Here is a 21,336-nt window from a genome sequence, read left to right as displayed (position 1 = left end):
CTTTTAAAAATTTAAAAATTTAATATAATTTCATATTTTAATTAATTTTTAAATTTAACGCTTAAATTTATGTCTCTTATAGTACTTTTAAATTTTAAAAGTTATTTTACCAAACGAATTATATTACTTGTATTTATTAAAAATTATTTTTAATTTGATTTATTAAACATAAATATTATATTTTTTAAAAAATAAAAACCTTACTAAACTAAGTTTTAACTTACCGAAATATATTTTGACAAGGATGTTTGAAACTTTTTCCTTTGATAGGTTGGCCCTACTAAGATTTAATAAATCTGGGTAAATTGAATACTTTTGGGATACTTGATTTGAGGTTTGAATAGAACTCTTTAAGAATGCTAGAATTTTCTGCTTATATAGAACATGCAAGTAGTACTTGTTTACACTGTTTACACCGAGATAGTTTATATCTCAAATGGCAAGCTAACTTTAATTTCTCGTCACTAGTGAATATATATAACTCTTTTATTGATCCCACATTATATAAGAAATTCGAGCAAATAACTATTTTGACCTCTAAAAAATTACAATTTTGACACAATAAATTCCTAAAGACATAAATGACAAAATTACCTCCAAATATATGTTACCTTTAACAAACTAAATCAAATGTATAATCAATTTACTTATATATATTTGATTCATTTTGTCATTTGCATCTTTTTTGAGATTTATTTTATTAAAATTGTAATTTTTCCGAATGTAAAATAACTAATATATGTATATAGTTCTCATTCAGTTCTTTTGTTTTATATATTAAATTGACCAACCAAAATCTCGACGTCGAAATAGGGTATGACACTATGACTTATAAAGCTTATATCTATTAATTTGTTACATTTATGACGCAAAAACTCAATATATTTGGCTAGAGTCGCATTGTAATTAAAATTGCCATCCTATCCACAAAATGGAACCGAAACTTAATTGAATTCGAGATCACAAACAAATATTGCTAAATAAATAAAAAATCAATGATATATTATTCATACAACATATCAAATGCAGGTGTGCAAACGTGCACAATCTAAATATAAGATAACCTCTAATTTGAGGGCTAGCTGAATTGAATTTTAGGTAGGCATGTCTAAATTGCTAAGGAGCACTACAAATTTTGTACACTGACCTCAATGAACATTTAAGTACATTACTGTACAATACAACTTAAAATGAACATTCCAAGCATAAACACATTAGGAAAAAGAAACTCTTGCCAAGTTATATCCTCAACCGCACAAAACCAACAATTCAAGTGAATATTCTCAAACTGAAGACGTGCACGAGTCCTAGACATACAGCTATGATTTGCAAAGAAAATTTAGCAGGGGGTCTAAGAAAGCTCTTCCGCGTTGAACTTGGTCCACGCTGCCTGTGTTTTAGATCACAACATCAAAATAAGAAAGGTAACACATTTATCATACTGCAATAAAGAGTAGTCTGATGCACAAACATCCCGCGTAACACAGGGTTTGGAGAAGGGCCACAACCAAATAAATATCAGTCTTGGTGTTTTTTTTTTTTCCTTAAAAGATTATTTGAGGAGGGTTAAAAGGGTATGAACTTGTACCTTGAGGATGTCAAAAACCTTCTCTGCAATATATTTCTGTTCAAGAGTAGCACCTTTCTGTTGGACCTTATCTGGGTGAATGCATAAAGTTGCTTTTCTGTAAACCTTTTTCACCGAAGTGGAAGAGATCATATCTGTAATAGACACTGGCTCCCATCCACATTCTGGCCAAAGAACCTGAATATGAAATTCAGGGTAAGATTTGAGAAATGAAAAATAACAATAAAGATCTGAAATAAATTATAGAATTGTTTCAGTAAAAGGAAACAAAATAATCAAAATATACACAAGGAAGATGCATCATTTTCCTGTACAATAAAGCTAATAAATATGCTCTAGCATTTGATATGGAATAATATATAAAATAAACAATTAAGAAATAAAATCATAAAATAAGTGAAATTTTTATAGCACTCAAAAACTTCTAAAACAATACATAATTTGACGGGATGAAATAGTAGTCTGCTTCATTTATAACCAACATAAATAATTCAGTTGCGAAGATAATTTAGCACAACCATAGTGAACAGAAACATTAATGAACGAGATAAATTGATTGAAAAATTAAAAAATTCAATCACATATGGTGCATTCTATCTAATTTTCGATCTTGTAACAATAATATTCTAGACAGGATCTGGTCATTCTTGCTTACACTTTCATGCTATAGCTATTCTGAAGAGGGTAATAATTGACTACCCAGTTAAAAACAAAACCAAACAATTTGTTGTGTTCATTTCCTTTACACTTCCCATTAGAGTAGTAACTAAAGAGAATGGTGTATTAGCAATGCAAAACTAATGTCAAAAGAGCATACATCTTGTAATGATGATAGCAATGCCCGCATATTGGCTTCTTTTCCTGCAGCCCATCTCTTTATCTGAACATCCGTATAATCGGCGATTCTCTGCCACATTAAAATCAAATCACACCCCAAGAAAGTGTGAGAAAATATAAGGTAAAAACAAAAGAATTGCATCATGATAATAGTTGGAAATAAATCAAAGTTGAAATAAAAACACTAAAAGCTTACATGTCTCTCTTCTTGCTCCATTTTAGTTTGATGGTCACGCTGGTTCATATCAGCCAATGCTTTTAACTGGAAAAGACCGATAGAAAGCAAAGTGAAAAGGTATGTCTTGTAAGATTATTTCAATATAAACCTATTATGCACGGACAAATCAAGTTCGATGTCCAGTACAAACCATGAAGACATCATTTGTGTTCTAAGTTCAGAGTACCATAAGTATATGAAATATCACATGACGGGTCTATATGGATCATTAAACTAAAAGATTTGACTATTAAATCAATTTAGGAAACCTAAGGGGTGCATTTGGATAGGTTTTTCAATAACTTACCTTTAAGAAAAAAACTCAGAATTGATTTTCTAAATTAAGTGCTTGTATCATAACATAAGCACTCCTAACTCCTCAAAATAATAAAATAAATAAATTGACTATTTTGAGTATTTTCTTGTTCTGATTTTGTAAGATTCTCAGAAGGAATTAATGCCAAAAATATATATATATATATATTTGTTGTATTAAAAATGCACTTTTCTTATACTTGTAGGAGGAAAACCAAAAAGCACACTCATTTATTTATTTATTTATTTATTTTTGGGGGGGGGGGGGGGGGGGGTTAATATAATTATTAAAGAATGACATATAATTTGAATTAATGATCCCTCTTTTTCCTTATTACTTGGAATTAAGAAAACTAAAAGATAACAATACACACCGATCGCTCTTGGGTCCTCTGATGACGTTGCAATCTTGCTTTTCGTCTCTCTTCAGATTCTCCTTCAATTTCCTGGAATTCAGATGTTGGGGAACCTTTTGCAGCCAAAAGTGGACGATATGATGAGAATAAACTCACTTCCTTATAAAAAAAAATTAGAAATAATAAACATAAACAACTTACCACCAAAAATTAATGATAGGTCATCAAAAGATGTCGCTGCTGAAGGTTTCTTTGCACTGGCAGAGGAAACAGGTGGCACCCCATGTGACACCCCTTGTGACACCCCAGATCTCCCTTTATCATTCAATTGATGATCAAACGTATTATCCTACACAAGGCATTAGCAATAATTCATTAACATAGCCTCTTTAATGTAGCAAATCTTTTGGGCGTTTTATATCAATAATATACCATATTTGAAGCCCTTGACTTTGGTACACTGCTTGACCGAGAGCCTGTGCCAAAAAAGGATTCAAGATCGTCCACGCCATTTGATTGGTTCACTCTTGCAGCCGGACCTCCTTTATTTTTGTTGATTTTTGCAGCTAAGTTTCGTTTAGTGTCACCAGTATTTATATTGGCCTTTCTGGTAGCATTATTCTGCATCTTACCCATGGCAAATTCCTCAAGCTCATCTATCGATGATACATTTGAGCTGTTAACTGCATAAAACATAATTCAGAAAACTGCTTAGTAGTGATAGAAAGAAAGATAGGTAGCAGTAGTTTTTAGCTCAAGCATTCAGAAAAACCTTTATTTGAGTATGAAACATTTGTTGCCTTAGGTGGAGGTCTTAATATTGGGGAAGCACCAGAGCTGTCTCTTGTACCTTTGGAATTATTCCACTTATTAATCTGTTCCAAAGAGTCAAAGAAGGATTCCGAAGATGCTGCGCGTGAAGTGGTTTCAAATACTAAAAATGGATCATCATGAGAGGCGGCAGCAGGTTTGTTTGTAGTGGCAGTTGGTTTAGGAGACTTATTACTTGCTCTTCTGAAAAGTACAAAATAAAAGAGATAAGGAAAAAAAAAAAAACACATGAAGAGATTGTTAGACTGAGTAGATGGATAAGTGAGACACACCTACCAACAAAGAAGGCCACAAAATCTGCATGCATTTATTTTTTACTTAAGTGATAAGCAGCTTAAATCACTAGTAAAAGTAAAATGGTAGATTGCAGTATAGTACCAAGTAATTTGCCAGAATGCTTTTTTCTTTCTTTTTTTTTTTTTTAAATTCCCATATTGCATCAATAATTTGAATATTTGATACACCACTAGGAACAACGACTAGGCTCAAGTCCAGGATCAATCAATGCACAAACCAAGAAAAGAAAGTTATTCATCCAAACTTGTGAAACCCTTACAAGGATCAGGTGGGGATGCGTCTGAATTCATTACAAGATGTAAAAGATGAAAAAGAAGAAACATATGGTAGCAACAATGTAACAAACAGAACTCCCATTTCACATATGTTGCTCAAACCAAATTCATATAACCTTATTAAATACATGTCTCATGGAAATATAAGTCACAGAAGATGTAAAACTTAGTTCTCAGCTGAGTCCTTTTCCACATTTTCTCCAACTTAATATCCTAAAATAGAAGATTTTACACCAGCATAATATACCAGCACATATAAATAACACATTATAGATCCTCAACATATCAGTAAACTATACCAACAGAGTAATGAAGATGCTCAAAACACCTCCCAAAGCTTGCTGGGAGCACATGATACTCAATGCAGATAAGTTAACCGCCACACACACAATTTAAAACCACGTGCTAGTAAGCAGTCCTATTCTGTAGCTTCATAAGAAATCTAATTAATATACCAAAATAAAAATTATTAGAAGCCTAGAAGATAACAATAATTTACACCTAAAAGACATGTGTGCTTGACCCTAGGGAAGTGCAACACTTTCAAACGCATAAATCATACTAATTTTGCAAGTTACCTCAACAATTAAAAAAACAACAACAGGACATATAATCAAGCAATCAAAGCTTCCATAGTTCATACCCATTCTTTGAAGAGCTGCTTCCACCAAACCCAGGTATCAATTCATCAAAATCAGGTGCTTTTTTCACATTGGATGAGCTTTTGTTGCTGGTACTAGAATTTAACCCTCCAATCTTATCTAACAGATCATCAACACCAACGCCTTTTTTCTCAGGCATTACACCGAATATGTCGTCCACATAATCATTGTTCGAAGCAGGCTTCGAAACCGGCCTGTTCGAACCGCCAAATATCGAATCGTAATCGAAGGAAGAACCCTTGCTGGTATTAGATTTAGCGCCCGGGCCGAAGATATCGTCAATGCCATCGCCGAGGCCACCGAAATTCTGTGTTTTCTTATTGTTGCTTGGGCTGAAAATGCCATCGAAATCAGAATCGGAGTGTTGGTGAGATCTGGATCCGTTTTGGGAAGAAGATTTGGGGTGATTGAACGAATTGATTCCAGGTTGGGATCCACCGACACCTGTGGGTCGCTTCGATGAGGCCATCGGAGCCGATTTTCCCTGCGGTTTCAAGCCAAACCTTTCGGTCAACACGCCAAACTCGTCCATTTTGGGGGGAAAGATTTGAACTTTAGCGACTAAACGATAATCAGAATTTAGAAATGAACCAATCAAACGTAAAATCTAGGGTATACAAAAAAGGGACTAAAAAGGTGTTTTTGCTGAGCTAGGTAGAGCTGAAACGAAATAATTTGTTAAATTTATGAGAGGAATTGAATTGGTAGGGTGAAAAAGAATCAAAATTTTGGTCCGAGTGGATACGTTGAAACCGAAATTGTTGTTCGGTGGCGATAAGGAACTGGATAAAGGGGAAAAAAAAAAAACAGAGGGAAGGAGGAAGGGGAAGTGAAATGGGATGGAGAGCGAGAACGATGGCGAAGAAGAAATGGCGGGAATGGCGTGATAGAGAGAGAATAAGAGAAGTGAATTTTGGGAGATTGAGATGCTTCTTTCTATTTGTGTGCGTCTCTTTCGTTTCTCACTTTCTCTCACTCCGGTCGGTGGTGGTGCGGTGTGGTGGCGTTTTCGTGGGATTGGAATTTACAGATGTTTACTCCATTGCCACTTGCCAGTTTGCCACCAACCACCATTATACGCGGTTTTTGCTTATTAATTCTTTTGCGCTTTTTGCTTTATTTTTTTATTATTATTTTGATTATTCATTATTGATATGGGAGTTTCCTTAATCGGTGTCCAACTCTCCATTTGATTGATCACAGTTGATTATGATTTTCTATCAAATAAAAAATATCATCTAAATATTTAGACAAATATACACACAATAGCTGTAAAAATAATTTTAAAAAATTTAACAATAAAATTTAATTTTCATAAAAGAATTCTATACAAATAATTAATTATATACTATTACATTATAATTAATTTTTAAATTTATTAAAAAAATATTTAACCACAAATTTGATTAAATAACTCTGTAAAATACTTTGTTATTCAAACATATATATGTGTCCAAGATATCTTCAATCCTCTTAATCAAACCGGAGTTAGGGACAGTTCAAAGCAAATAGTAAAAAAAGAACAAAATCTAGAAAACCAGGATGGTGTAAGAGGACTTCAATGTCATAAGTTTGCTTATTGATTGTTCTATTCCATGCATTGCATATTCAGGGGGTAAAAAGAGTCGGTTGTGTATTATCCAATTACTGCCCCTCTGAAGTTTTACATATCAAAATTTCTCTCCGGTTTTAGTATTTATAAGTAGTATTTGATTAATCATGGCCAGATAGATCATTAGTTTGCTAGTGCACATAGCAAGTTAATGGTCCAATTTGAATGACTCGACCTTGAAGAAAAGGTGTTACTATTTTCTCTTAATTTGCACCATCACAAGTTAATTATGGATTTGACCGAGTGATCTTATACAACGTAATTGCCAAAAGTCTTGCATATCCATGATACTAAACAGAAAATAAAAAATAAAATAAAAAGAAACTTCAGCGAAGGTGATAGTTTTGAACAATCAGAACCCTTGTAACACTCATTTTACCCTCAATAATTTAGTAAACAAGGTCAACTAAGGAAAACTGGAAAAGTCATTTTATAAGTTGTAACACTCAGTTTACCCTCGATAATCCTAGTTTGGTAATTTGCTCATCGTTTACATCACGGAATTCAGCACTGAAGTTGTAACATGGAAAAGTGAGATAACTTTAGAAAAGATAATAGGGTAGTTAACTAATTCTACAAACAAAATCTTTGAAGATGCTTAGACAGTGAGCATACATAATAAGAACACACGAGATTAACCTCTCCCACTATACTTTTTACTTCTGGAGTCGCTTGTTTGAACTGAAAGCACTGATCCTGAGATTTTGTTAACCTCATACAGCAATACAGCCGAGAACAGGAAACTGCAATTATGCCAACATTAGAAGGGTGATCAACAAGTGTCCATACGAATAAACCAAAATATCAATTTATACATTTTGGATTTGGAACCATCTTAATGCTACGCTTGAGTATGATTTCATATCTAAATGGCAATCTATTATTTGCACAGAAGAGGTAGTAGTGTGTCTATTGCTAGTTGGGAGGAGCATACCATGTAGTAATGCAAACCCTGTGGACTGTGCTTGCAGCAATCAGGGCAACTGCTTCTGCTATGAAGACTGTGAATTAAAAGATAAAAAACTGTCATCCATTATGTAAACACAAAAAACATGAGAAACCGAGGTGGAAATACACAGAAACACCAGGGGGAATGAAAGAGTTGAAAGACTCATCCTATGGACCATGCAATTCGCAGGTATAAAGATGTCGTTTATTAAGTGCTAGTCATCACACAACTCATCATAAATAGCATGAGTGACCTAGAGCATAAAATTCACAGGACAACTTCATCTTCATTTTCTTCTAGAATTGTTAATATTGCTTAATGCATATAGTTTATCAAATAAAAAGAAATGCTATTATGTACCCCAAAAGAAAGTTGCTATTAGCAAACTCCGAAGGGGTGATAAATTTACTGACAAAACTAAGTTGACAAAGGAATGACCACCAATAACGTTTAATAAATTTATGCAAAATGTTCAGTTCCAGTAATCATACGTAGTTTCTTCTGTTACATGAGTAAGTACAAATGCAAACAAACCCATTGAGACAAACATTATGAAATTTACAATACCTGCACCCCAACCAGTTTTTGCGCCGACTGTTTCTTGGTAGTTTCCAATGAACTGAAAGCACAGATGTAAAGCAAATATAAATACCTTCATTTTACTTGGAAGATTTTGCTATGATAGAATTCTTGAAAGAATTATACAAAGCAGTATATAATTACAAAAAGACTATATAGATCCAAAAAAGCATTCACATATATTACCGGCAATACTAATAACCACAAATTTTCTCTTTTCTCAAAGTAGAAGGATAATATCAATAAGTGATCAAGGAAAGAATATATATATATATGGGAGAAAAAAAAAAAAAAAACAGAATTTTCTCATTCTTGTAAAAGCCTTCTGAAATCAAATTACAAAAAATGGCACCTCTCATAGGAAGCATTATGAAGTGAAAATTTATTATTAAGTGCACGATTAGATTGCTTCAGGCAAACCTTAGTACATTAACAAGCACAGATTACAACATATCTTAAAATATAATTGCTTTCTCTGCCAAAAAGACCGAACAAAAGTACCAAACGAGCCGTATTCGAAAAGGAATGAGCGAAAGATATATCTTTCATTATAATGCCATCATAAACAGATGTCCCTCCTTCTAGTGTGTGTCCATATCAATGATATCAAATATTGCTATGCTAATGTTCATGTGCCTGAATGTGATTGATTCATGAGAAGGAATTCAATAGATTGATGATGAAAACTCACAGTAAGGAGCACAAGAAACAGAAGAGAGCTGATAAACCCTCCAAGTATAGTGTACAATTCCGTCGATGCTAATTTCGCACGGTACATTTCTTGAAGCGAGAGAATTACAGTGAACATCAGAAAGGAATACAGCATGGAGCTCCCAGACCCCGCCATGGCCTTCAAATTGCAAAATTCAAACAACTGTGAATGAGTTCAAAACACAAACAGTTCGTAGGCACAACTTTACGTTTCACTTAACAAGTAGCTGAAGTTATCAATCAAGTGAAGAAGATTACAAAAACTCAACCAATGCTTAATGGATCCCAATAATGCTGTTAGGGCACATCGATCTAAACTGAATTCAGGGATGTAGTAAGTTTGATTTCTTATCAACTCGCATTTTCTAAGGAAACAAACAGAATAACGAAGAGGTTAAAAGAAAAACGGAAGAAGCTTACCTCAACTGAGAATCTGAGATCAGAAGCAGCGGCTTCAGCTCAGAGTTCAGATCTCTCAAAACACGCATTAGTCGTTCGAGTAGACCTTTAACACAACGACGAAAGGGGTAATTTAGGTAATTCAGATTTAAACACGAGGGTAAATCCGTCCAAAGGAAAAAAGGCTCATTGGAGAAAACGACGCCGTTTCAGATCAACACTGTTTACGTTTCGCGCTCCAAATTCCGCACAAAACCAGAAACGACGGCGCAGATAGAAAACTCCGCCGGCGATGGAAGTGCCGGAGTGTCCGGTGTGCCTCGAACGCTACGACGACCAAGTTTCCATCCCTAGGGTCCTATCTTGCGGTCACTCCGTCTGCGAAGCATGCCTCGTGGAGCTTCCGCTGCGGTTCCCGAACACGATTCGGTGCCCGGCGTGTACACAGCTCGTTAAGTACTCTTCAGAGCAAGGACCTTCGTCTCTTCCAAAGAACATCGACCTTCTCAGGCTTTCCCTCTCTTCATCTTCTTCTTCTTCTTCGCGACCGGTGAAACCGACTCAACGGTCAACGATCGACGGTTGTGATGATCGGTCTGTAATTCGAGATCGGTTCTGGTCCGACGAGTTCTATGCCAAGTGGAAGGACTGGATTCTCCCGCACGACGCAGTTTCGGTGGAGTCCCGACCTGAACCCGAATCCGAACCCAGCGGGTTTGTGTTGCGAGGGCAATTTGGTTCGAGTTCTTCGTTGAAGGGTAGGGTTAGTGTTTGTTCTCGAAACAGCAAGTGTTTGAGCCTTGTTCCTGTTTTTTCTTTACCTCGTATTTTGAATTGTTCGAAGTTTAAGTTCAGTTATGTTGCGAGGATTATGGAATGTTTGGTGGGGATGAAGGAGGCTGTGAGGGAGGAGTTAGCTTTGATTCTAGAAGCTTCTGTGAGGCAGGGCAGGGTTTCTAGGGTTTATGGGCTGTGGAGTGAAGTGGATGGGTCGTTGTACCTGGTGTGTGAGAGGCACAATGGTGGTAGCATTTTGCAGAAGTTTGGTGAATTGAAGAATGGGTTCCTTGGTTTGGGATTGGAAGATAAAAAAGATGGGATTTTAAGCTTTGCTGTGATTGGGAAGAGTGTGTGTGATTCTGTGCTGGCTTTGCATTTGGAAGGTTTGGTTGCTGGTTGTTTAGGACCTTCGTGCTTTGCTTTCGATGAGCTTGGTGGTGTTTGTGTTGATTTGAATGAGGTTTTGGTTATGAGAAGGAAGACTCTGTATAGTTTTTCTGGTGGCAACAAGGTTAGGCAGAAAGAAGAGGGATTGTTTAAGGGTTGTTTAAAAAATGAGCTTTTTTTATGCCCTGAGGTTTTGTTTCGATTACTGCAGAAGAATGCTGCTGTTAATCCGGAGGATGAGCATTCCAGATATCCCTTCGGGTATGGCTCAGATGTGTGGTCATTGGCTTGTGTGCTGTTGTGGCTTCTCATTGGAGATGCACTCCCTCAGATTCCCTTTGAAATGAGTGAAGAGAATGGCTTTGACTTATCAGCTAGTTATGTTTGTTGGGCGGAGAAAGTTAGTTCTGTTTTGGAAGACAAACTTGGCTCTGAATATCCGTCATTGAGGGGGACACTTTGCAAATGTTTGGACATGAATCCGGGAAACCGCATGAGTGTGGTGGATGTGCGGAAGTGCATTCAGGATATGTTACTCAAACCTGAATTCGATTTTCTGGAAAACTTGGAGGTCATGGTTAATCGGAGCAGCACTGGTTGCTGCTTGGTTCTTGATGAGTTGAATGAAAAAGAAGACAATGGGCCACCAGATGTTGTTGATGGGGAAGAGAAACCTGATGCAGATTTGGTTGCTAGCTTATCTAAGGGAATGGCTGAACTTAAAGATCTGCGAGGACATCTGGATTGTATCTCTGGATTAGCAATTGGCGGTATGAATTCTATGCTTAAATTCCACTTGCTGTTTGATTGGATGACAAGTTAATAGGGATTATTGTTTTGGGGTATAAAATAAAATATATTTCTGTTATTGTTATTGAAATAAATTCAGCCTTAGGTCTTCAATCAAAGAAATAAATTATTGGTATGGCATGTAATGTGACATAAACTAGGCTCTTGATCAGTTTCTGCATTAATGTTGCTTTACCCATGTTACAGTCAGAGTTTCACTTATGGTGTTCGGTATGCTAGGATATAAGTTGATTATGCATTGAAGAATTATATTCCATTCCATAAGCATTTGTGTGGTTTTGCAGGGGGATATCTGTTTAGCTCTTCGTTTGATAAAACTGTCAAAGTATGGTCGTTGCTGGTAAGACTGGAAAACACAATTACATGATTTCTACAGGCTGTATTCTAGATAGAATAATCTCTTTACGATGGAAACTCTCTCTCATTTATTCTATTGTTCATTTCATCCATATAAATTTTATGTAGGACTTTTCTCTTTCACACACGTTTAAAGGTCATGAGGATAAAGTCATGGCTATAGTTTATGTAGATGATAAAGAACCATTGTGTGTAAGTGGTGATAATGGAGGGGGCATATTTGTCTGGGGACTTTCTGCTCCTCTCAGGCAAGACCCCTTAAGGAAATGGTATGAGCAGAAGGATTGGCGCTTCAGTGGTATCCATTCGTTAACTGTTTCAGCAAGTCGTTGTCTCTACACCGGAAGTGGAGATAGAACAATAAAAGGTTGGTTGTTAAAGGTGAGATTGGCATTTGCTTGGTCTACTTATATCAACCCTAAAACAAAGTAGTCATTGAGAAATTCATTCTTTGGTTTTCTGTACTCTTACCAGGATGGAACTATGATGTGCACAATGACTGGTCATAGGTCTGTAGTTTCCACTCTTGTAGTGTGTGATGAGGTTCTTTACAGTGGTAGTTGGGATGGAACCATTCGGTTGTGGAGTCTTAGCGATCACAGCCCATTGACAGTGCTAGGGGAAGGTATGCCTGGAGAAATGAAGTCTATCCTAGCTATTACTGTTGATAGACATTTGCTTGTTGCGGCGTATGAGAACGGCTGCATAAAGGTTTCTTGAAGATTAATAATGAAATATAGTCCACTTGATATGAAATATGGACTTGATCAACATATTAGCTACCAACATCATTGGGTAACATCTCTTTGTTTGTTTAGGTATGGAGAAATGATGTGTTCATGAGTTCCAAATCATTACATAATGGTGCCATTTTTGCTATGAGCATGCAAGGGCAATGCCTTTATACAGGTGGCTGGGACAAAAATATAAATATACAGGTAGAGTGCAAAATGTGCTGTGTTTTGGGAATCACAGATAAAAAATGAACTTAGTAATGCTAGTTTGCACTGTTAGTTGCTTTAAATTTGCCAAAATTTAAGTATGATATTTTATTTTGTGTTTTTAATGAACACATGAATTCATTGATAAAGTTGTTGAATTTAGGAATTAGCTGGAGACCACGAATTGGAAGTCAGAGCATTCGGTACCATTTCTTGCAGTTCTGTTGTAACGGCTATTTTAAGCTGTCAAGGAAAACTTTTTGTTGGATATGCTGACAAGTCTATCAAGGTAGCACTTATTATTATTATAATTTTTCTGGTTAAAATCATACACGAGAAGATTCATTTTTGTTTCTCAACAAGTGAGATAGTTTAATTTGACATTAGTTTTCTTTCCTTCAGGTTTATCGTGGTAAATGGTAATATATCCACCACGTGCATCTATTCAAGTTGGAGAGCTCAAGTTTCAGCCGAATATCTTTTATTTTCACAAATGATGCATCATCAATGATGTGATGCTCAGGAACTGAGTAATACTTGAACGCTGTTGTATAGTTACTGTACAGCTTATAGGTTTGTACATAAATTTGATTGGAAATTATTACCCTGCAAGTGTGGAGTTATATTACGAACATGTGTGTCACGAACGCAAAGTGGAGAGTATTGGTAATTTTACTTTTTTAGTATGTTATCATTTTTTGTGACCAAGTAGGCTACCATGTAATTTACATGATATTATCTTAGTTTCAAGAGGTTTTTTAAAGGAACATGATTTGAAAAACTACTAAAGTGTTGGGGTTTGAATCCCGTTATGTATATGTAGCAATCTATTATCCAATAACAAAATTTTAAATAGAATTCTGATTTGCGACATATTAATTCTTGGTCTGCTGGACTGAAATTGGGAGATGCGGGGGAGAAAAAAAAAATAGCTTTGCATTGTATATGCTACTGACTCACCCTACTGTAGTTTTGATTTTCTTCTTTTTCTTTTTTACTTTATTTTTGTTGAGAGTATAGTTGCTCACAGTAAAAGAAGGAATGAAGGAATATGCTGTTTTTAATCTTTTCCCATAAAAAGCACATAATCACATGACCTTAATTCAAGTTTCTGACGGTGAAAAGTGTTAATTAATCGAAAAAAAATTCAAATTCTTGAAATATATAATGAAAATTAAGAGTAATATTCCAAATAAGTTTTCAAAAAAAACTTTAGTAAGATGCTTCATTTATAATCTATGATACATGGATACAGGATGGCACGATATAGGACACGCCATATTAAATTTTTGAACACAAATTCATTTGAATCATTTGAATTTGTTCTCCCTTGTACTGTTATGTATCATACAAACTCCTTTTTCTAAGCCAAAAATAAAATAAAGGGCACTGTAAAATTTGCTTGTGAGCATGGAGAAGAATAAAAACAGAGAAGCCAAGAAGGAATTGAGAATTGAACTTGTATAATGATGAGACTCAAAGAATACAAAGCTATAATTTGTTATTTATACAAACACTACTTCTAACAGAATGCTATAGCTGCTCTAACTAACTATATAGCTAAGCATATGCAATCAAACCTACTACTAACAACTTTATATACAAAGAGAAATAATAGCTTATATTAACAAATTCTAACTAATAGAATAAATATTAAGTAACACCCTCCCGTAAGCTTGGAGCATTGGGAGAAAAGAGATCCAACAATCCAAGCTTAGAATAACCTGCATTGAAAGGCCCAGGAGCAAGAGGTTTAGTGAGGATATCGGCAGCTTGATTATTGGTGGAAATGGGAAGAAGATGAATCAACTTTTCTTGCAATTTGTCACGGACTATATGGCAATCAGCTTCGATATGCTTGGTACCTTCATGAAACACAGGATTAGTTGCAATGTAAATAGCTGAATTGCTATCACAGTATAAATTAATAGGCTTTGTGATTGGAACACCAAGACCTTGAAGAACATAGCTCAGCCATTGGGCTTCTCTGGTGGCCAGAGCTAAAGTTCTATACTCTGCTTCTGTGCAATCAAACCTACTACTAACAACTTTCTATACAAAGAGAAATAATAGCTTATATTAACAAATTTTAACTAATAGAATAAATATCAAGTAACACCCTCCCGTAAGCTTGGAGCATTGGGAGAAAAGAGTTCCAACAATCCAAACTTAGAATAATCTGCATTGAAAGGCCCAAGAGCAAGAGGTTTAGTGAGGATATCGGCAGCTTGATTATTGGTGGAAATGGGAAGAAGATGAATCAACTTTTCTTGCAATTTGTCACGGACTATATAGCAATCAACTTCTATATGCTTGGTACGTTCATGAAACACAGGATTAGTTGCAATATAAATAGCTGAATTGCTATCATAGTATAAATTAATAGGCTTTGTGATTGGAACACCAAGATCTTGAAGAACATAGCTCAGCCATTGGGTTTCTCTGGTGGCCAGAGCTAAAGCTCTATACTCTACTTCTGAGGAGGAGACTGCAACTGTAAGTTGTTTCTTACTCTTCCAAGTAACCAATGATGGTCCCAAATAAAAACAATATGCCGAGATGGATCTGCGAGATTCAATACAACAAGCCCAGTCAAAGTCAGAGAAATCAGTAAGTTGCAAATCAGATTCTGCAGAGAGGAAGAGGCCTGCAGCAGGGAAACCTTTTACATAACGCAGCACTCTATGTGCCACCTTCAAATGCTCAGCAGTGGCGCAGTCCAAAAACTGGCTTAACTTCCCAATGACATAGCTTATATCAAGCCTGGTATTTGCTAGATATGAGAGCTTGCCCACAATTCTTCTATACTGACTAGAATCAGTGAGCAATTTTCCAGCAGTTTTATTGAACTTTGCTCCATAATTGATGGGAGTGGTGGCAGGTTTGCACCCTTCAAATCCTGTTTCCTTGAGTAAATCAAGAACATATTTTCTCTGGTACAAAGCAATTCCTGTCTTGGATCTTGCCCCTTCTAGACCAAAGAAGTACTTCAAGTCTCCCATGTCTTTGATCCGAAATCTCTCATGAAGAACGTCTTTAACTGAGTTAATTTCATTTAGATCATCACCTGCCAACACTAAATCATCGACATACACGAGAATTGCTATGAATCCAAGTGAAGTAGTCTTGGTGAAGAGGCTGTAATCTGATTTACGCTGAGTGAATTTTAGCTGGAGTAAAACAGATTTGAGCTTGCAATTTCACTGCCTACTCGCTTGTTTCAATCCATACAAGGAATTTTCAAGCTTGCAAACTTGACCAGGCGAGGCTTCTAAATCTGGAGGCACCTTCATATAGACCTCCTCATCAAGTTTACCATGTAAAAATGATGTGTTGACATCAATTTGTTTAAGGTGCCACCCTTTTACTGCTGCAACAGCAAGTACCACTCTCAAAGTCCCTAGCTTTGCTACATGACTGAAGATATCTCGATAGTCAACACCAGCCACTTGTGTGAATCATTTGGCAACAAGTCTTGCCTTGTGCCTCTCCATTGTACCATTTGGGTGGTATTTGGTACGAAAGACCCATTTACATCCAATTGCTCTCTTTCCAATTGGTAAAGAAGTTAGCTTCCATGTTTTGTTTTCTTCCAAGGCAGTCAGCTCTTATTGCCTCTTGCCAACAGGTTTGAGTGATTGCATCCTTATAGATTTTAAGCTCTAAATTTTGAATAGCAACAGAAAATGCAAAATGCATGGGGAAAGCCTAGTATAAGACAAGACATTAGCGAGAGGATACCTTTGAGCAGTAAGCTGCGATGAGGGTGAAACAGTGTTGATGGTTTGACACTCATAGTCCTGCAAGTATGTAGGTGGTTTAGTGTGCCTAGTTGATCTCCTTAAATCAGCAACTTCAGGCATAATGGAGGATTCAGGCAGAGCATCAGAATTATGAGTTGAAAATCCTTCATGTGATGCAGATGTGATTTCCAAATGATCATGAATTTCAGGATAGGGGAGAATTTCATCAAGTTCATTTAATTCAGAGGAAGCATTATCTTCCTGCTAGCTGAGATTTGGGTGATGCAAGCTTGGTTGAGTGGCTGCATCATCAGTATTTAAAACTTGTATCTGACTCCCTTCCAAAAATTTATAATCAAAGGGATGAGATGCAACATGAGATGAATGAGAGGAAGCTAAAAAATTGTCATTATTGGCATTATTGGAGTGACAGTAAAGAAAATAATTCTCATAAAATTGGACATCCCGAGATAAGAAAATCTCTCGAGTTTGCAAATCAAAGAGCAGGTATCCCTTTGTGCCCTCCCTGAATCCAAGATGTAAACACTTTCTTGCTATTGGATCCAGCTTGCTTCGTTGTCGTGCAAGGCTGCCAGCATATGCTAAACAACCAAAGACTCTGAGAAGGAAAAGATTTGACAAAGTCTTATAAAGAACTTGATATGGAGACTTGTTTTGCAAAAAGGGTGTTGGCAGTCGATTAATTAAATAAACCGCATGTCCAACACTGTAATTCTAAAAAGATTTTGGTAAATGAGCATGAAACAAGAGAGTTCTAGCCATAGCAAGAATGTGTTGATGCTTGCACTCAACAATGTCATTCTACTGTGGAGTTTCACACAAGTTCTTGGTGAGATATTCCATTAGAGTTGTAGAAAGCAGGCATTAAAAACTCAGGCCCATTATCTGTGTGAATTGTTTTAACCACTGCATCAAATTGGGTTTTAGCAAAAATGACAAAATCTTTAACCAATGAAGAAGCCTCAGTTTTAGATTTCATGAACAAAATTCAAGTAAATCGAGAACAATCATCCACTATAGTAAGAAAATAACGCTTTCCAGTAAAAGAGGGAACATAAACAGGTCCTCAAATATCAACATGAATGAGGTCAAGTACATTAGCTGCAGTATTAGAACTAACATAAAAGGGTAATCGCTTTTGTTTGCCAAGATGGCAAGAATGACACGGTTTTGTATGTTTTGTACAATAAATAAATTCAAAATTATTTTGCAATGCAACAAGCCTATCATGAGATGGATGCCCTAATCTAACATGCCATAAAGACCGAGAAAATTGGCTGCGGGAAGTTGCTATGATGTGAGGGAGAGCTTTGACTTCTTTGTGGAGAATGTACAAACCATCAACATTGCTAGCTGCACCAATTATCTTCAAAGTGTATAGATCCTGTATCTCCAAGCCTTGTCAATAAAACTCATTTTGCAATGTAAAGATGCAGTAATTTTGAAACTGATATGAGTTTGAAGTTAAAAGTGGGAATAAACAATGCATTAGTGAGAAAAAGATTGTCAGAGAACATAATGGTACCCATGATGCAGCTAGTAGTGAGTGCTCCATTAGGTAATTTGACAATAATTGGATCAACTTTAAAGTAATTTTGAAAATCTACCAGGGTATATGATACATGGTTAGTAGCTCCAGTGTCAAGTACACATGGCTTGTGTTTATTGATTGAAATATTTAGAGCTTTGACATGAGAATCAAATTGTAAAATGTTTACCATTCTACCTATATAAGGAGAAGGATTTGCTTTGGCTGAAATCTGGTTGACACTATGAGAATGAGGCACATCTTGTTTGCTGAGCAGGGCTAAAAGAGCTTCTCGTTGCTCTAGAGTGAATTCATTAATGGTTGTTTCATCTCTAACCAATTGTGGAACACTAAAGTCATCATTTTCATTTTCAGGATTGTTTGCTGCAGTTATACAATTGAGGACAGGAGACTTTTTCTCAAATCGGGGTTTGAAGTTAGGTGGATAACCATGCTTCTTATAGCAGTTATCCACAATGTGTCCTGATTTTTCACAATGAGTGCACTGCAATTTGATGCGACTTTGCCCTTTTTTAGATGAATTTCTACCTTTATTGTCAGGCTGAGAAAAGGCTGCCAGAATCTTAGCATCTAAGGCATTATCAAAGCTGAACAGCTGCCTTTCTTGCTGAGTGATCATTGACAGAATTCTATTCACACTAGGCAAATCATCCATTAACATAACCTATGACTTAACAGTGGAATATTGCTCTCCAAGACCACGCAAAAACTTGGTGACTCTGTCCTCTTCCCTGTGTTGCCTAACAATGTCTAAGCCGGAAATGGATCCTCTCCATTTTTTTTGTCACTGGAGAGAATAAAGTGTAATCTTCCACCTTTAATTCTACAAGTGGGACTAGAAATAAATGAGAGAGAGAGAGAGCAATGAAGGGTGAGATTTTTCACTGGATACCATCCAGTTTTTTTTTTCTACTGGAGATGATCCACTCTCTGTCTAAGCCACATTCACATTTAACATAATCGCAACTAGGTATACTTCTAAAATTATCAATCTCTTCCCAAAGATTTTTCAGTTTGGCAAAATAAGCTGTGACAGACAAATCTCCTTGTTTTAATGCATAAATCTCCTCATTCAATTCAGCTACTCGAAACCTATCACCCTGATAGTAGCGATGCTTAAGGTCATTCCATAATTCGTAACCTATGTTGTTCCAAAGAACACTCTGATAGATTTTTGGACTAAGAAAAAGGTTAATCCAAGCAACTACATAGGTATTGCATCATTGCCATGCCTTGAAATTAGGATCAATTTTCTCAGGTTTCAGGATAGTGCTATTAATAAATTCAATTTTATTTTTAGATGTAAGAGCATTAGTCATAGCTTTACTCCACGCACTGTAATTTGAACCAGTAAGGATTACATTGATAATAGGTATACCTGGATTTTAAGAAGGAAGTATGTAATGGGGGCTTGAGAGATCTTGATTCGGATTTGTCTTGTTGATATGGCTCTAGATCTGTGCCACGTGACTGAAGAAGGCTGCAAATTGCTGCATGTCCATCGTAGGACCACCTCCTGTGGATCCATCACTTGAATTTGATTTTCCTTCCATTGCTGCGAAGATACCAAAAGTGGTTGTAATCTTTCTCTCTTGATCTCGTTGATCGAAAACTTGTTATCTCTCCTTAACGGGAAGACAGTTAGATAACAAAGCTCTCATCAAACTCTACGGTGTGAGTTCAAGAAAGAAGAAGAAAAGAAATAGATGAAGAAGAAGAGCGAATGATGAGATTTCAAATAGGTATGAATAAAAGGGAGAAGAAATTGCATGAGTTCAAATCAAACGAAGGAAAAGGGAGAAAAAATACACGAGCCAAGAACAGCGAATGAGCGCTTCAACTGTGAAGTTGGACTCATCATTCTTCTCTAATCACGTCAACGAATTGTGAATTAGAGACCAAGTTTCTCATCCTTCAATTAGGATTTAAACGTTTCTCCATCCACGCTCACCACACCATGTAAAATTTGCATGTGAGCATGGAGAAGAACAAGAACAGAGAAGGCAAGAAGGAATTGAGAATTGAACTTGTATAATGATGAGACTCAAAGAATACAAAGCTATAATTTGCTATTTATACAAACACTACTTTTAATAGAATGCTATAGCTGCTCTAACTAACTATACAGCTCAGCATGTGCAATCAAACCTACTACTAACAACTTTTTATACAAAGAGAAATAATAGCTTATATTAACAAATTCTAACTAACAGAATAAATATCAAGTAACATGCACTTTAAATGGTATAAAACTTATAGTAATATCTTTTTTGATTGTCTCATAGAGTGTCTTGTAACTCAAAGAATCCAACTCTATAAAAATAAGACTTGTCTCCACTTATTATTGCAGCTATTGCAGGAGCCTTGGGCTTCTTATTTCTTGGATTGTCATGCGAATTTTAAAATCTTATAAGATACGATAACACACATACATATAAAATATAAAATATTTTTTAGATAAATTGTAATTATATTTTGATATTTTATTGATATTAAAATATAAATTATTTTTTAATTATATTAAGTATTTAAAATATTTTTTATTTTAATAAATAATAATATATATTATATCTAGATTTATTTCAAAAATATATGTTAAGAATAAGACTGGATACGCTGACACGTGATGGTATTTAGGTATGTCCAAGTGTGTCCGAAAAAAAATTATTTATTTTTTATCAAAATACGGTTGGATACAACAGATACACGTGCCAGATAAATGTCGGTGAGTGTCGTATCCAACCGTAAAGTGAAGTGTCTGTACTTCATAGTTTTTAATAAATTTTAATTACTAAATCAATTCTTACATTAAATTGTTGATTTTTGTGCTTTATCTAAGAATTTTTAAAAAATATTATGTCTTTTTTAAATAACGATAAAAATTAATATTTATTAAAATTTAACATAATTATTGATTATTTCAATAAAATAAAATGTTTAAAACATATTTGTTGATTAAAAAATTAAAATACTCAACTAAAAATTCTTGAAGCTTGATTCGAGCCAAAGTTCTCTTAATTTCTTAACTAATATTTTTAAATTTTAAGTTATTTCATTGAGCAGTTGATTAGTAGATTTTTTATAAGAAAAAAAAATCTTTTATAAGAAAAAAAATTCACT

At 35.4% G+C, this 21,336-nt stretch overlaps 3 protein-coding genes across 6 annotated transcripts; 1 reads left to right on the top strand and 2 right to left on the bottom strand.

The window, feature by feature from the left end:
* Positions 1-953: 953 nt before the first annotated feature.
* On the bottom strand, positions 954-6,437 carry LOC130944945 (auxilin-related protein 2). Its single transcript, XM_057873551.1, has 9 exons — positions 5,360-6,437; positions 4,086-4,327; positions 3,746-3,996; positions 3,515-3,662; positions 3,332-3,426; positions 2,622-2,687; positions 2,406-2,495; positions 1,589-1,765; positions 954-1,390 (listed from the first exon to the last, which is right to left on the bottom strand). The coding sequence occupies exons 1-9, from the start codon at positions 5,908-5,910 to the stop codon at positions 1,352-1,354; spliced, it is 1,659 nt and encodes a 552-aa protein (XP_057729534.1). The 5' UTR covers positions 5,911-6,437; the 3' UTR covers positions 954-1,351.
* An 855-nt stretch (positions 6,438-7,292) lies between these two features.
* Positions 7,293-9,888, bottom strand: LOC130946621 (uncharacterized). Its single transcript, XM_057875423.1, has 5 exons — positions 9,650-9,888; positions 9,210-9,368; positions 8,507-8,558; positions 7,925-7,991; positions 7,293-7,733 (listed from the first exon to the last, which is right to left on the bottom strand). The coding sequence occupies exons 2-5, from the start codon at positions 9,363-9,365 to the stop codon at positions 7,625-7,627; spliced, it is 384 nt and encodes a 127-aa protein (XP_057731406.1). The 5' UTR covers positions 9,366-9,368; positions 9,650-9,888; the 3' UTR covers positions 7,293-7,624.
* A 32-nt stretch (positions 9,889-9,920) lies between these two features.
* LOC130946619 (uncharacterized) lies at positions 9,921-13,763 on the top strand. Of its 4 annotated transcripts, XM_057875422.1 has the most exons (7): positions 9,921-11,565; positions 11,890-11,945; positions 12,071-12,343; positions 12,437-12,673; positions 12,781-12,900; positions 13,067-13,192; positions 13,306-13,763. In XM_057875422.1, exons 1-7 carry the CDS (start codon positions 9,921-9,923, stop codon positions 13,324-13,326), a joined length of 2,478 nt encoding a protein of 825 aa, XP_057731405.1. In that variant the 3' UTR covers positions 13,327-13,763. The 4 variants fall into 4 exon arrangements, 1 of the variants encoding a protein (XP_057731405.1); XR_009072317.1 differs by lacking the exon at positions 13,306-13,763 and having other exon boundaries at positions 12,437-12,587; positions 13,067-13,193; XR_009072319.1 differs by lacking the exons at positions 13,067-13,192; positions 13,306-13,763 and having other exon boundaries at positions 12,071-12,329; positions 12,437-12,587; positions 12,781-12,901.
* The last annotated feature ends 7,573 nt before the right edge of the window (positions 13,764-21,336 follow it).

Source organism: Arachis stenosperma, chromosome 8 (genome assembly GCF_014773155.1).
Source record: "Arachis stenosperma cultivar V10309 chromosome 8, arast.V10309.gnm1.PFL2, whole genome shotgun sequence".
Lineage (NCBI taxonomy): Eukaryota > Viridiplantae > Streptophyta > Magnoliopsida > Fabales > Fabaceae > Arachis > Arachis stenosperma.
Note: the sequence above shows the minus strand (reverse complement) of the source record. Positions and strands in the feature narration are given on the sequence as shown.

What these genes read in the sequence shown, in the direction of transcription:
- LOC130944945 (XM_057873551.1), bottom strand. Translation starts at nt 5,910, where the DNA reads ATGGACGAGTTTGGCGTGTTGACCGAAAGGTTTGGCTTGAAACCGCAG. An exon ending in AGAGGACCCAAGAGCGATCG is followed by an intron (nt 2,688 to 3,331) that starts GTGTGTATTGTT and finishes GGTCTTTTCCAG; the next exon opens with TTAAAAGCATTGGCTGATAT. An exon ending in TGCTATCATCATTACAAGAT is followed by an intron (nt 1,766 to 2,405) that starts GTATGCTCTTTT and finishes TTTCATATTCAG; the next exon opens with GTTCTTTGGCCAGAATGTGG.
- LOC130946621 (XM_057875423.1), bottom strand. Translation starts at nt 9,365, where the DNA reads ATGGCGGGGTCTGGGAGCTCCATGCTGTATTCCTTTCTGATGTTCACT. An exon ending in TGTTTCTTGTGCTCCTTACT is followed by an intron (nt 8,559 to 9,209) that starts GTGAGTTTTCAT and finishes CTGTGCTTTCAG; the next exon opens with TTCATTGGAAACTACCAAGA. An exon ending in AGGGTTTGCATTACTACATG is followed by an intron (nt 7,734 to 7,924) that starts GTATGCTCCTCC and finishes GCATAATTGCAG; the next exon opens with TTTCCTGTTCTCGGCTGTAT.
- LOC130946619 (XM_057875422.1), top strand. Translation starts at nt 9,921, where the DNA reads ATGGAAGTGCCGGAGTGTCCGGTGTGCCTCGAACGCTACGACGACCAA. An exon ending in ACAAAAATATAAATATACAG is followed by an intron (nt 12,901 to 13,066) that starts GTAGAGTGCAAA and finishes TGTTGAATTTAG; the next exon opens with GAATTAGCTGGAGACCACGA. An exon ending in ATGCTGACAAGTCTATCAAG is followed by an intron (nt 13,193 to 13,305) that starts GTAGCACTTATT and finishes TCTTTCCTTCAG; the next exon opens with GTTTATCGTGGTAAATGGTA.